We start from the raw sequence: 13,277 nt of genomic DNA, 5'->3' as shown, positions 1-13,277 counted from the left end.
CTGAGGAACAGAGGGCAGCGTGGCCAGGCTCGACAATGCTACCCTCTGATGTGTCAGTTAGCCCAAAGGTGGATTGCAAAGTGTCCCGACGAGTGGACGGAGAGACAGCCCTCCGCGAACGCAGTCCCCTTTGATCAAGTCTTTGCCTGCCGTGGGCCAGCAGGGGGGTTGAGGGTCTGCCTGTTGCCGAGTGCAGGCTCCAGATCACCCCATGTTACTAGTGCAAAGTAAAGCGACTCATTTGCACATTTCTCCAAGTAAAATAGGATTGACTTCCCTTCGTGAACGCTAAGGAATCTATCAGGAAGAGTTCCAGAAATGGTACCCTGTTCACTCTGCCTGAGTACAGATTGAAGAGAGGACCCTCAACCCTTTCTTGGCAGGGCCAAGATTTCCCGCTTTGGGAGGCAGTGGGGGGGATTTTTTTTTTTTTGTCTGCCTCATTCTTATTTCCAGGCTTTGGACTTTTTCAGCTCCAAGTCTGGGAAATGTGGGGCAAAAAGAAAACGAGGATGTCACCATTGTGTTGTTCTTAGATTCCAAGGTCCCAAGCTAGTCTCCCTTCTCCTCGCCACTTTCCAGAGTCTTGTTTGTTTATAGATAACCTTCATGTTATTGGGAATCATAGGAAAAAATACATCTTTTACATCTTCCCGGAAGAAGTTTCGCAATTCTATTTTAATTTCAATGTTTACTTTATGTATATACTGGGAGACAAAGCATGAATCCTAGATAAAGACCTTTGTTAGAAGAGCTTGTTCTCTTCCAGGCCTGGCCTTTGTTACATTTTGTGCCAGCTGTTTTCTTTAGTACTTCTTTATTAAGACTGAGTGCTTTCCTGAAAGATAAATAACAAAGATTAAAGGGAGCTCTAATGGCAGCTTATTGTGGTATAGTCTCGTAGTCTGAGACTTAAATGGATGATGAGGTTTCATATTTATTCAACAATCCTAAGAGAGATTTTCTGCCACTTCCTCTAGTCACCGTATAGTACACTAACGCAGATAAGTCGGAGAGCCCCATGTTTTCAAGAGTACTTCTACAAATACTTCTCTTCCATCTTGAGACTGATTTCAGGTTTTTATTTATCTACGGTGACTTTTATGGAAATACTCTCATGGCATACACAGGGAAATTTCCTGAGCTTTGTATTTGGGGAGCATAATATCTATCCCTTTCCCCGCCCCACTATCCTTTCAGAGCCACATATTTCCCTTTGGTTCTCGAGTGCTGGGTCATCACAGGACACAGTGAGATCATTTTGTATACCTGCCTTTAACATGTTTGTGAAACTTTTATTTTTTATCAATTTATGAAATTTTATTTTTTTATCAGTTTATGAGTTTAAGAACGTTTTGTGAATTTTCCAAGCTGACCTGCCTCAGCAAAGCGCTCTCTGACTTCTCTCTCATTATTCCCCAGCGAGCTCTGAGTCTGGCGCTCTTTTCTTCTTTTTCCCTCCTCCCTTCCCCGGAGCAGTGTCTGGTCTCGGCACCAGCAGTGGGTCACATTTCTGGTGGCTTTCTGTGCTGTTTTGATCCTTAGGTCTTCAATTCATCTTTTTTTTGAAGTACTTCTTCATGTCAATTTCTAATTTTCCTGCTGGGATGCATCTTTTACTGGTTTATAGATGTTCTGTATATATTATGGATGCTGTGTTTATTAGTCGTTTGTGTTACCAATATTCTGAGGTTCTCCCATTCACGCTTACTTGATGACTAGAGGTTTTTAATTTTGTCTAGCCAAACTTATCAGGATTTCCCTTTGTGGTTAATACTGCTTTAGTTCTAACTTTTGTATTTAAGTCTTTCTCTATCCCAAATTTAAGAAGATGCTGTTCTACATTATCTTCTGAAAGTCTTGGTGTCCTCAGTTGTTCACACAATCTATATGGAATTTTTCTTTATTATGTGGTGAGGAAACAAATCAATTTTCTTTTCTTTTTCATATGAATACCCAGTTGTCTCAGTACCATTTGTGAAAAGACCATTCTTTTTATAACATTCTGCAAAATGACCTTGGGTATAAATCAAGCCTATTGGCCTATCTCTGTGATATGTAGGTATATGTAAAATAAAAATGGCATAGGCATAGCATAATTTGTTTAATCAGTCTTCTACTGATGATCATTAGATTGTTTTAACTTCTTATGCCGTGATCAATAGTGAACTACATTTTACAAATACTTTGTGACATATATGTTATGTAATCACACAGTATTTTGTAGTATAAATTATTTAATTTCACAGGATAAATAGTAATGGCTATCATATATCATTTGCACTTATGCAAGGATTTCTATGGTTTTATAGAAATTAACATTTTTCTACAGTAAAACAAACTCTTTTTAAAGCCTTCTCATGCAAAACCAAAAGAGGAAAAGAATGAAAAGACTGTTCAGTATTGCAAGTTGGCTGTTAGTTACTAAAGCTGTTGAGACAACCTTTGGGGTTTAGTGCTGCACCTCTCAGAGCCCTCGAGGCGTGGTCTACGGACCAGCAAAATCATTGGCAGCACCTGGAGCATGCTGGGAATGCAGAGTCTCAAGCCCTACCCCTGCTTCCTGGGTCAGCCTATGCATTTTAGCAAGATCCCTGATGATTTAACAAGATCCTCCAATGCATATTATTAAGTCTGAGAAGCAATTTTTAGTACATGATGTGGGACAAACGCAGACTTTTTTTTCTAATGAGAACATGCTCTGTAGAGTCACGTGGATTTCCATGACCTTTGTGATATTTAGAGGCTATGAAAATCAGAATTGTGATTGCACTGGATGTTGGCAACTAATTGTAAAACCTTAATAAGTGAAAATAATATTAATATATTACTTTGTACAGAGCTCATTTTCCAAAAGTACATTCACGTTACCTTTTAAGTCTACATAGTACAACTTTGTAAAGTAGAAGAGGTAGGAATTATTATATCTGTTATACTGAGGTTTAAAAAAGTAGGTGACTTCAAAGTCTCAAAGCTCCCAGGTTTGGTGTTTTCGTCACCACACATGTTGCCTCATAACTCAAATAATATTGACAAGAAGAGAAATATTCAAAAGCTGTGCAATCAATTTTAGTTACCTAAATAGAGCTTTAGGAAAGTATAAATAATCTAAATTCAAACTTCAGCCATCTGTTTTCACAATGGTTGATGTGCACTCAAAATATTATCCGGAATTGAATTTCCTCCTTTTTTGCCCCTTGCCCTACTTACAGGTAGCAGAATTACCAAAAGGAGTAAGTCAAAAAAATAAAAAAACAAACACAGGCAATTTACAACATATACTCTGTATCATTGGAAATCAGTTTCAGATATATGTGTAAAGTCTCCATTCCCATCTGCGCGTTCTGACCCTGCTATCCCCCCTCATTTCTGTGCACTCTGATGGGTGCTAGGTCTGTGGGTGTTTACAGTCGAGACAGATTAGATATGCGAGTGCTTCACCTGGCTCAGGACAACTCAGCTCAACTACCCGCTGGTGGGAGGAGAGTCACAAGCAGCCAGAAAGGAGCTTTTGACATGAATTGACATCCTTGTTCAAGTTTATATTGGAGCCAATCAGAGGCTGTGTTGTGGCTGTTTATCTTCAGTGTGTCTTGTGCGGCATGTGGGACCCTGGGCGTCGTTCCCACAGGATGCCCAGTGGCAGGGTAGCGAGTGAGGAGAACCTGGCGGCGCAGCTGTAAAAACAAAGCAAAACAAACAAACTAACAATAACAGCATAGGATGCATTAGCGAATCTTTTCCTCTCGTGTTTCCTTTCCTTTCCAGTTGCCAGGATCTTCAGAGGGAGCTCTCCCTTCTCCAGGAGCAGATCTCCCATCTGCAGTTCGTGATTCACTCCCAACACCAGAACCTGCGCAGAGTCATCCAGGAGGTCAGGTTACTCGAGCACCTTTCTCTGGTAGATGGTAGGTTTGCACTGAGAAGACCAAGTACAAGCAGCTGGCTTGGGCTTTGTGAGCAGCGAGGGTCTTCTTCCCTCGGACAGTTCCTTTGAATTCCCGTCCAACAGAGGGCGTTTCCAACGCCCTCTTGTGTCTGTAATGCTAACACCTGGAGTGTTCTCAGTGCAGGTGCTGGGGAAATGGTGTTTAACTGCTCTTCAGATGTCTCAGTGACTTTGAAAGAGTGTTCTCAGCCAGATAATGGACACTATTCTTTAGAGGATTTTGTGGATTTGGAGACTCAGCCTTTTCTTAAGTTTCTTGATCAGTTTCATGTAAATTTACTGAGAAGGAGCATTAGGACAGGGCTGTCCACTGGCCCTTCTTCTCTGCGAGCATCCTGATAAGTGCAAGAGAAGACGTCATTGTATTAGCAGCCACATAGATGGTGGATTGTGTACTCAAACCGTTTACACCAACATATGTGTCGATCTGGTCTGGGGAGTCTGCTTTAGACTCAAAATCTGACTGTCATATATATTTTTTTTACTTCCTAATATTAGGAAGGAAAAAATATTTAGGAATCTTTCTAAATAACTCAAATACCTTCCTGACATAGCATTTGTGCTTGCTTGGGTGGGACCCCACCAAGAGCATTGACTCGTGGGAAGGACTTAGGAGCATCCCATGTCCTCATTTGACAAATGAGAAAACTGAGGCCCACAGTAGTTAAATGACAGCTGGTGGTGGAAGAGTTGGCCTGAGCATCTACATGTTTCCTTTCTTCCTGCACTGTTCTGAACTGCATCCACCCCCCCAGCTCCATGTCGCCTCTTGGCTGATGCTTTTCTTCCCAAGCAAAGGAGGCTCACCATATCATGCCTCTGGTTGACCAGATCTCTGTCTCAGGTTGCTTCCCCATGCCGGGCAGTGGCCTTGCATCTTGTCCATTGGCCTCTGTATCTGCAGGATAAAAATGTTACGTGGCTGAGACACAAAAGGATGAGCAATGCTGCTTTCCACAGCGCACTCCTGCTAATTTGGTCCAAACAGGTTTCCTGAAGATGAAAACGTTTCCCAGCACTGTCTGCACAGGCTCATCCCAGGGCGCCAATCTGTTCCGCTCTTCTTGGCCTGCTGTGTCTCCTAATGCTTTGGGATTTAGTTTTTTTCTATTGGGTCAACATGATTTGACCACAGAAACCTGCACAATTTCTGATTGAAGTAACCGTTTCCTTTGGTCTGACAAGATTTTTCCAACTGTGTTTCTCCTAAATCTTAGATGGAAGGATTAAAAAATAATTTAAAAGAGCAAGATAAAAGAATTGAAAATCTGAAAGAAAAAGTTAACATGCTGGAAACCCAGGTAAGGAGAGAATCCGTTGTATATTTCAGTGTGAATGTGACTGTGTATGTTTGTGTGTGTCAGTGTAACTGCGAGCCTGTGTATGAATGTCTGTGTGTGCTTGTGCCTGTCTGTGTGTGTATCGGTGTGTGCATGGCATGTGAGTGTGTCTGTGTATGAGTGTGTGTGACCATGCCTGAGTGTTTATCTGTGAGTATATGTGCGTGTCTGCGTTTATATGGGAATGTATTTTGTGAGTGTTTGCACATCTTGTATGTGTAAGAAATTATAGCTTTGGGGACAGGGGCTCTTTTTTAATCGTTATTAAAGTGTCAAGTATTAAACATTTTATGATGTTATTGAATTATGAATATTACATATTAATAAACAGTTGTTAAAAGCCCATCCTAATTTTTCAGAACACTTGCTGTCTTGGGGAGAGAGAGGACACGGACTGGAATTAGGAGCTAGGTCAAAGCCACACGTGTGTGAATTTAGCTCTGGTCAGGTAGCCTGACTGCTGTCCCCAGTCTGCTTTTCTCCCTCCCTGAGGTGTCCTCTCTCTGCCTCCAAGTTTTGCCTCAGGGCTTACTCACCTCAAGAAGCCTCTTGTTATTTTCTTATTTTTTAGTGTTTTAAAACTTAGCATAAGACTTTATAATTTACTGGGATGAGATGTGTTTTTCTATCTGCCCACTCTTCCTCCTTACCAGGGGAAACCTTTTTAGGTTTTCAGCTTCCATCGGGGCTGGCAGTGCCCCTGCCTCACAGGAAGTGCAGCAAAGCCCCCACTGAGGTTGGGGTACCTGTGGACCCCACAGCGGCCTCAGCTCCACTTCCTGCTCAGGCCACCCTTCCTGTCTTTGTCCAATGGCTGGTCACTGACAGCCTGGACCTGGTCGCCTTTTCTACATCAGCCCTCACTCAATATTTTGTCTTCCTGCGTGCTGTCGCCTCCACGCTGTCCCGTACTGCGGAGGACAGAGATGCTCTGACTTCCGCTGCAGAGCTCGTCCTCTCTGGGGGCTCTGCTGCTCCCGGGACAGACCTCAGAGGGGCTCCATGAGCACGCTCCCAGCAGGCCCCACACCCACCATTCCTACCGCCACTGTATTCTTTCCGCTTCCCCCGTCAGAAGGAAGAAATCATAAGAACAGAGAGAGGTTGTAAATAGTTTTACATCTTGAATTTTGTAGCCATCGCCCTGTCCTGCCCCTTCTACCTTCCCGGAGGACACTGTTCTCTTTATTCTGCAGGGTGAACTCTCCCAGCCTCCAGCTTTCCTTAGACCGCCACCTTCGCTGGGTAGTACGGGCCTGCTTGCTCGATAGGCATAACAACGCTCACAGCTCTGCCCAGCTGAAAACACAGTGGTTGTGGAACAGTTGGCTCCAAACCAGTGTCCCCTCTGGTGCCCAGTAAGGGCTGCCCAGTGTACGTTAGAGGCCTCAGATGATGTGACCCGTGTCACCATAGGGCCTCTTCCTTCTAAGAAATGTCTTTAAAGGCATTTCCTCACAGCTTTTCTTACTTACTGGCCTTTTGGCAAATGCTAGCTGATAAAAAATTTTATTGTATTATTTTTGCATAGCTACCATGCTCATTCATTCTATACAAATTAGGAAGTACAGATAAGCAGAGAGAAGGAGAAAATCATGCAAACATACCATCAGTGGGCAGTCACTCAGTGCTGTTCATAACCAACTGCCTTTAAGTCTTAAAAGTCAGCCAGACACTGAGCTGAGTTCCTCACATATTTTTATCTCATTTTAGAACCTGCGAAGAAGAGACTATGATTATGTCTATGACACAGATGAAGACATTGGGCACAGGGAGGTAACTGAGAGAGGTCACACAGCTAGGGAGCGTGTAACTTCACAGGCATTAGTGGCTCTGGGCGGGCTATGTTCTGTGTTCGGACAGAATGACTAGAACAACGAGCTAGCTGCCGAGGAGTGATGGAGGGTTGACCAGAACCGTGAAGCGTGGGTGGCTGATGCAGGTGCTACCTATGTGATCTCTGCACATTTTTTTCGATTTTAGAATAAAGAACTAAAAACCAAGGTGGCACTTTGGTCTGAAACTCCCAGGACAATGGCATCTAAGGCCGTGGCTACAAGGTAAAGTCTTTCTTCTGTCCCCATGTACCTTCACACCTCTGTCGAACCTTTGTGAATCCCTCTGGAGGAAGATTCCAGTGCTTTGATGCTTATGTAATCGTTCATGTACCTTCTGTGTCTCAGTGTTGCACGACCAGGAACTGTGTTGATCTTGTTCACCACTCACTCCTCAAAGCCTAACATATAAATTCTTACAGAATAAATGAAGTCATAAATTCAGGTATCTTTGTCCTCTCCTTTGCTGTAAAACAAGCCCAATCTGGGCTTCAGCGCCTTCTCCAGACAAAACGGGTCATCTCCTCTCTTGTTCTTGTTCCTGCACCTCGATGAATATTTTGATCATGAATTGCATGTACTTATTTAAATGTCCATGTCTGTGCCGCAAATCAAGGGGTTGTAAATGTTGAGAGAGCAGGAATAGTTTCTTGTGTATCCCTTTATTTGCTGCATTGCTAAGGACAAGTGCCTTCAATAATTACCTAATAATGAGCAAATCAAGCAATTGATGATAATAACCCACTAAATCAATGGAAATGATAGTTGATACCATCAAGCTCACTTTCTAGTGTTCACAGAATCCAAAGCGACAAGTCGTAGAAAAAAGAAAAGACTTCTGGTCTCAAATCTCCTTTCCATGAAGTTCTATGAAATTATTACTTAAAAGAAATCATAGCCTATAATTACAAGAATCATTTAATACACGATTAAAAACTTTCTGTTCTAGCAGCTTTTGAATTTCCCGGGCTAGTCCCTCTAGGACAGAAGCCCATTTTCTGAAACTCTCTTTGGCACATGCCTGTGCTGGAGAACCCACCACTGTGGTTACTGTCAGGCTAGGAGTTCAGGCCGATGCATCTCTGTCTTCAGAACTCCCTGCCACAATATTATATATATCACTTCCTTTGCTAGTGATATATGTAATCACAGGCTAGAGAGGAAACCGATGTGAACAAGTTTTCTAAAATCCTTGGGCCCCAGGTGCTACATTCTCAACTTTTGGCCACCAGCCCTGCAACTTCTAATGAAGAAAAGAAAGTGCATCCCAGCGGCATTAAAGGAGGCAGTGAAATGCTTACATTTCAGAAGCAGCTAGAGAAGGAGTCACTTCAGGGGGTGGGAGAGGAGGGAGGGTGAAGAGTTTAGGAGAGAAAGGCAAACAAGACTTTTTGAAGGAAGGGAGGATGGTCAATTTTTTACTCCCTTACCAGGGTCAACCTAAGAAACCTCCAAACCTGTAGAGAATTTTTGAGTTTATTTGAGCCAAAGTGACGACAATTGCTGGGGAGCAAATTCTCAATGGATTGAGAAAAGGCTCCCGAGAATGGCAGTTTTGCAGCCCCTTCTACACAGTAGAACGAAGGAAGGAGACTTAAGGAGGAGCGGGTTAAATGAAATTTATTGGTGGTAGATTAGGGAGGTGGGACAAAAGCAAAGTGGGAAATCTCTGCCATTGAATAAAGAATAAGACTGACAAATCCTCTTTCACACTGGTGGGCACAGGATAGTTAACAATGAACATTTAGAGCAAATAGAGCTGGTATGCAGGAGAACAAGAGAATGGTGAGGGGTTCCATGCCCAGCTGTCATGGGAGATTGCGCCCTGGGGGGTCTGGGAGAAGGAACGACCCTGCCATTCCAAAGGTATGTTACTGTAGATGCAAAAAGACAATAGACAGGCTGAGTTAAGGTGAGGATTGACCTTTGTCAAGGAAGTTACTGCTCTAGGACATGACTACACACCGTGACTTGCTTTTAGTTACAATAGTTTTAACGTCACACGATTCACATCATCCTGTGGGGTTACTTTAGGTCTGAGTTTGTAAGGCCACCACGCAGGCCTCCTCTGAGCTTGTCAGGGTTATATGTGGCCCCCCTTCCGTCCACAGCAGACACCCACCATTCCTCCTGGGGTGGTGTGGCCAGCATCCACTGTTCTGACCCTGGAGGGAATGGAGCTAGCCGGAAGTTAGTTAATTAGCAGCTGCAGTTAATTAGTAGTTAAAGGTCTTTTAGTTTTAAAGATTTATGTTCTTCCTATGACTTGGGAAAGATCACATGGAAACATTTTCTAATTGAAATAGGGAAACTGGATTGAATATGCTCTTTGCTTTATGATGTTTGATAGAAATTGCAGTGTTAATGATATGATGGTAATACAGGCGTTCTGAGGGGTGGGGGGCCCGAGGGTCCATGACCCACTGTGTGTTTCTTACTTCACTGCAGGAAAGAATTCAAATTCAAGCCAGCATAGAGTTTAAAGTGAAAGTTTATTAGTGAAGCCTAGAGTTTAAAGCGGAAGAGAGTTTATTAGTGAAGCAGGACGGGGAGAAGGCTACTCAGCAAGCAGAGCAGCCCCTCCCTAGCGGGGTTTCTTTTTTGAGGGTCATTTAATCCAGGGGTAAAGCATTCAATAGGGGGGAGGATTCAGGATTTTTCCAGGTGGAGACTTCTCAGAAGAGCCCCCCCACCATTGGCCATGTTGTGTTTTTACACTTGCCTTTTGTTTACGAGTGTGGCAGTCGGGGGCGTGTTGGTTAGCATGCTAATATATTACAATGAGCGTATAATGAGGCTAGGGGTTACTACAGGTGAGATTAGTTATCATGTGGGATTCAGCTCGTGGTCTGCAGGTGCTCAGCCGTAAATCCTTTGGGGTTGGTCCTACTGTCTCTGTGATAGTCCTTGCAGCCCTTACTTGTTACAGCCATTTCACCCCATACCCTGTCTCGATGGGAGGTCTTCTGTTTGCAAAATGAAAGATGATTAATTGGCTGCTTTCAGAATGTACGTGGTAGTGTGGCTTGATAAGTCTGGCTTCACTAACATACAATGGAATTATAACTCTAGGGAGAGACTGGAGCTTAAAAGGCAAAAAGGTGTACATTTAAAAATTAATCTAAGCAAATCTCATATCACCCATAGAATCTATTTCTATGCTACCTCTCACAGTAAGTACCAAAAAAACTAGTTTTTTTTTTTTTTCTTTTCCTCAAACATTAGAACATACAGATGTTTCTGGGCTTGAATACCGGAAGAAGTGCCTTGCTGGAGATTAGGGGTCACATTAGACAACGACAGCGACAACAAAACACACACACATACGTGCATATGTGTGCATGCACATGTACACGGGGCGGAGAGGAGATCAGGCTGTGCAAAACCCACAACATTAAAATGTCCTGGGGGAACGCTGATGTGTTTCATGTGTCCAAGTCACCCGGGCGTGTCTCCACCAAGCGCAGTGCTAGGCACAGGCTCTGACTCTCACGTCCCCCAACACTTCCTCACTCTTGTCCTCGTACGACTCGGTGAATGAAGTGTAAGGCTTCCACCATGTGATTCTCCTTTGTTTCATGGGGAGTTACAATGCATCGATTAACCAGCACCTCTTAGATAAAAGCAATAGGGTGATGGGGCTGGATGGTGGTGGTACAGCATTTATATCAATACAGGTTAATGTGCACGGGCTTGACGACTGTGTGGTCTCTTCCACAGCGAACTGAAGACCGAAGGCGACAGCCCCTACTTCATGTTGGTTAGGCTGCGGAAATGAGTTGGCTGGCTGAAGAGCGAATGAGAAAGATCACTACGTGGGTCTTATTTATTTCTTGAAACACAGTCTAAACTTGCATGTTAAAAATGGCTCAGTACCAGTGTTTCATGGAATTCATTATACATCAATAGCTTTGCAGAAAGATGACATTCCAGGAAATCAAACAAATATATATTTGAGGGAAGGAAATCTTTCTTCAAAACTTAATAAATGGGTAAAGAAACCAGGTGCCTTTCCATGATGTAAGATGAATTCTGTTTTTAAGTTTTAAAAACGTGAATCTTTTTTGCAGGTTTTTGCTGAGGGGAGTGGTTTAAGGTTGTCAACTTTGACCTTTTGATAGTGGTTTTCATTTATTTATGTAGAGGAAGAGTTTTCATGTGTATGAGTGGATGTTGTATTTTAAAGTTGACTTTTGAATAATAAAAATAGCTTACCATGCTTTAAGTTCATCTTCTAACCATTGTTAGAGGAACAGTTATTTTCTACTGAATTATGAGCAGGGGAAGTTTCTTTTTAGCTAATTCTCCAACACACTCAACCTCCCCCACCCCCCACCCCCACCCCCCCTGCAAACTGAGAATCATGGCTACCTCCCCACACCTGAGGAGTTGGGATTGCAAGTTGGTTGCTAGAGGCAACCCCCCCATAAGTACAAAGGAATGTACTTTGTGACTAATTTTCTTTTCCATAGTCATTATATTATCTAAGTAATGTTAGCTCATACCTCTATAAAAATATACGTGTAATGAGTTCAAAGGAGCGGTGGCTGCTGTCTGCAGCCAGGAAGAATTTGAATTCATGAATTAAAATCACGCGTCTAGTGCTTTTGTGAAACTACACTTGAATTTGGGTACATGCTTTCATTACAGGTGGAGTTCATGATTGCTGTAGAGCCGAACTCCAACCTGGAGGAAGGCAAACAGGGACACTCAGGAAAACAGAATGCTCGTTGACTAAAGGACTAAAGGGAGACCTTAGCCACCCTGCAGGCTGAGTTACTTTAAGCCTTTTGATCGTCCTGTCTGGTGTATAACTACCAACATTTTCTCAGGAAAGTTGTTGAAAGCCTTTCAGTGGGGAATGTGAAATATCAGTATTGTCTATGAAATATTTAAAGGTATGAACAAATGAGAGAAAGTAATAGGTTTATAAATTCATCAACATACTGTAACCCTTGAACTGTTATAGAGCTGGGCAGTAGAAGAATTTACCTTTCACTCAGAGATTATGTAGGTTTCTCTTACCCCTCGATCATTATGCTGGATTATAGTAAATATGAGATTTGTGACTGAACCCATCTCGCTGAGCTAACCAGCTGGATGGTTTCCATTAGACATTAGAAAAATGTATTTTAAAGTCAGACATGGAAAGACATTGTTAGATTTTATTTTGGTTTAACTATATTCATTTTTGAATATAAAATGTCTAAGGACAACTATCCTTCAGAAGGACAGTTGGACGGAATACAGATGGGACCTTCTCATGGGGTATCCAGGTTCACTTTGGAGGGAATGGTCTTTGGACCTGCTGAGTGTACACATGAGCAGGTTCAGATGCCTGAAAAGATCTGAACTCTTCAAACACAAAAGCATTATTTTAGTAGCATCAGGATTTTTTATTTGTCACACATAGATTATATCATGTAGCCTTATTATTTCAGCTTTCATCATTTGAAATACTTTTAAAGAAACATTTCTGAGTCATAAAACAAATGATTACAGTGAAAAAATTTCTTAGTCTAAAAGTAATAGCACACAGGAAATACACAGAAAGAAACACTAGTTCAGTTGAAGTCAAAATAATTGTACTTATAGTAACTAATATTGGATAAGAAGGTCCGAGGTGAGCCTTGAAGTGAATACATGGAAAGAAATTTAGTTTCACTTTGATTACATCTAGTGTTATAATTTATTATTAAGAATTGTTTAAACAATTGATACATCTTTTGAATAATTGCTTATGCCTTACAATAGAGAAACTTATACTTTGTAAAATTTTTGTTTTTATTTCTTTTAACATTAAAATTATTATGCATAAATGAATTGACTGCTTTTTATTTCACTGTTCATGGTAATACAATTAATAATAAGTGGATTATTTTTGTCAGTAAAAAAGATTTAGATAGCTCCCTGAATTTTCTGCTGATTTTCCCTGTATCCAAATCAATGGCAAAATTAATCTATTATGTATTTATTCTAAATTTGAAAAAAAAGTAGCATTATGAAATTAAGAACACAAACTTCTAAAATTCTTTCATATCTCTTCATTTTGAAAATCCTTCACTCTCCTCTGACTGGCAAATTATTACAGCATCCTTTAATATCAGAGTAGGGATCTAATTCACCAATAACTGATAATTCCCTCAAGTAAAA

General features: G+C 41.8%; 1 protein-coding gene across 2 annotated transcripts in view; it reads left to right on the top strand.

Annotated features, from left to right (window-relative positions):
- CCDC68 (coiled-coil domain containing 68) overlaps positions 1-12,964 on the top strand; it is a 43,696-nt gene extending 30,732 nt beyond the window's left edge. The window contains exons 10-14 of one of the 2 annotated variants that reach the window (XM_053913193.1): positions 3,769-3,874; positions 5,167-5,250; positions 7,273-7,349; positions 10,845-10,939; positions 11,775-12,964. In XM_053913193.1, coding sequence (XP_053769168.1) covers positions 3,769-3,874; positions 5,167-5,250; positions 7,273-7,349; positions 10,845-10,902 — 325 coding nt within the window. In that variant the 3' untranslated portion in view covers positions 10,903-10,939; positions 11,775-12,964. Of the gene's footprint in view, positions 1-3,768; positions 3,875-5,166; positions 5,251-7,272; positions 7,350-10,844; positions 10,975-11,774 lie in introns of those variants that run through there. The other variant, XM_024580516.4, reaches the window with a different exon arrangement.
- Positions 12,965-13,277: the final 313 nt, after the last annotated feature.

The sequence above is a fragment of the Desmodus rotundus genome, chromosome 10 (assembly GCF_022682495.2).
Source record: "Desmodus rotundus isolate HL8 chromosome 10, HLdesRot8A.1, whole genome shotgun sequence".
Classification (NCBI taxonomy): domain Eukaryota; kingdom Metazoa; phylum Chordata; class Mammalia; order Chiroptera; family Phyllostomidae; genus Desmodus; species Desmodus rotundus.
This window is presented reverse-complemented; position numbering and strand designations above follow the sequence as displayed.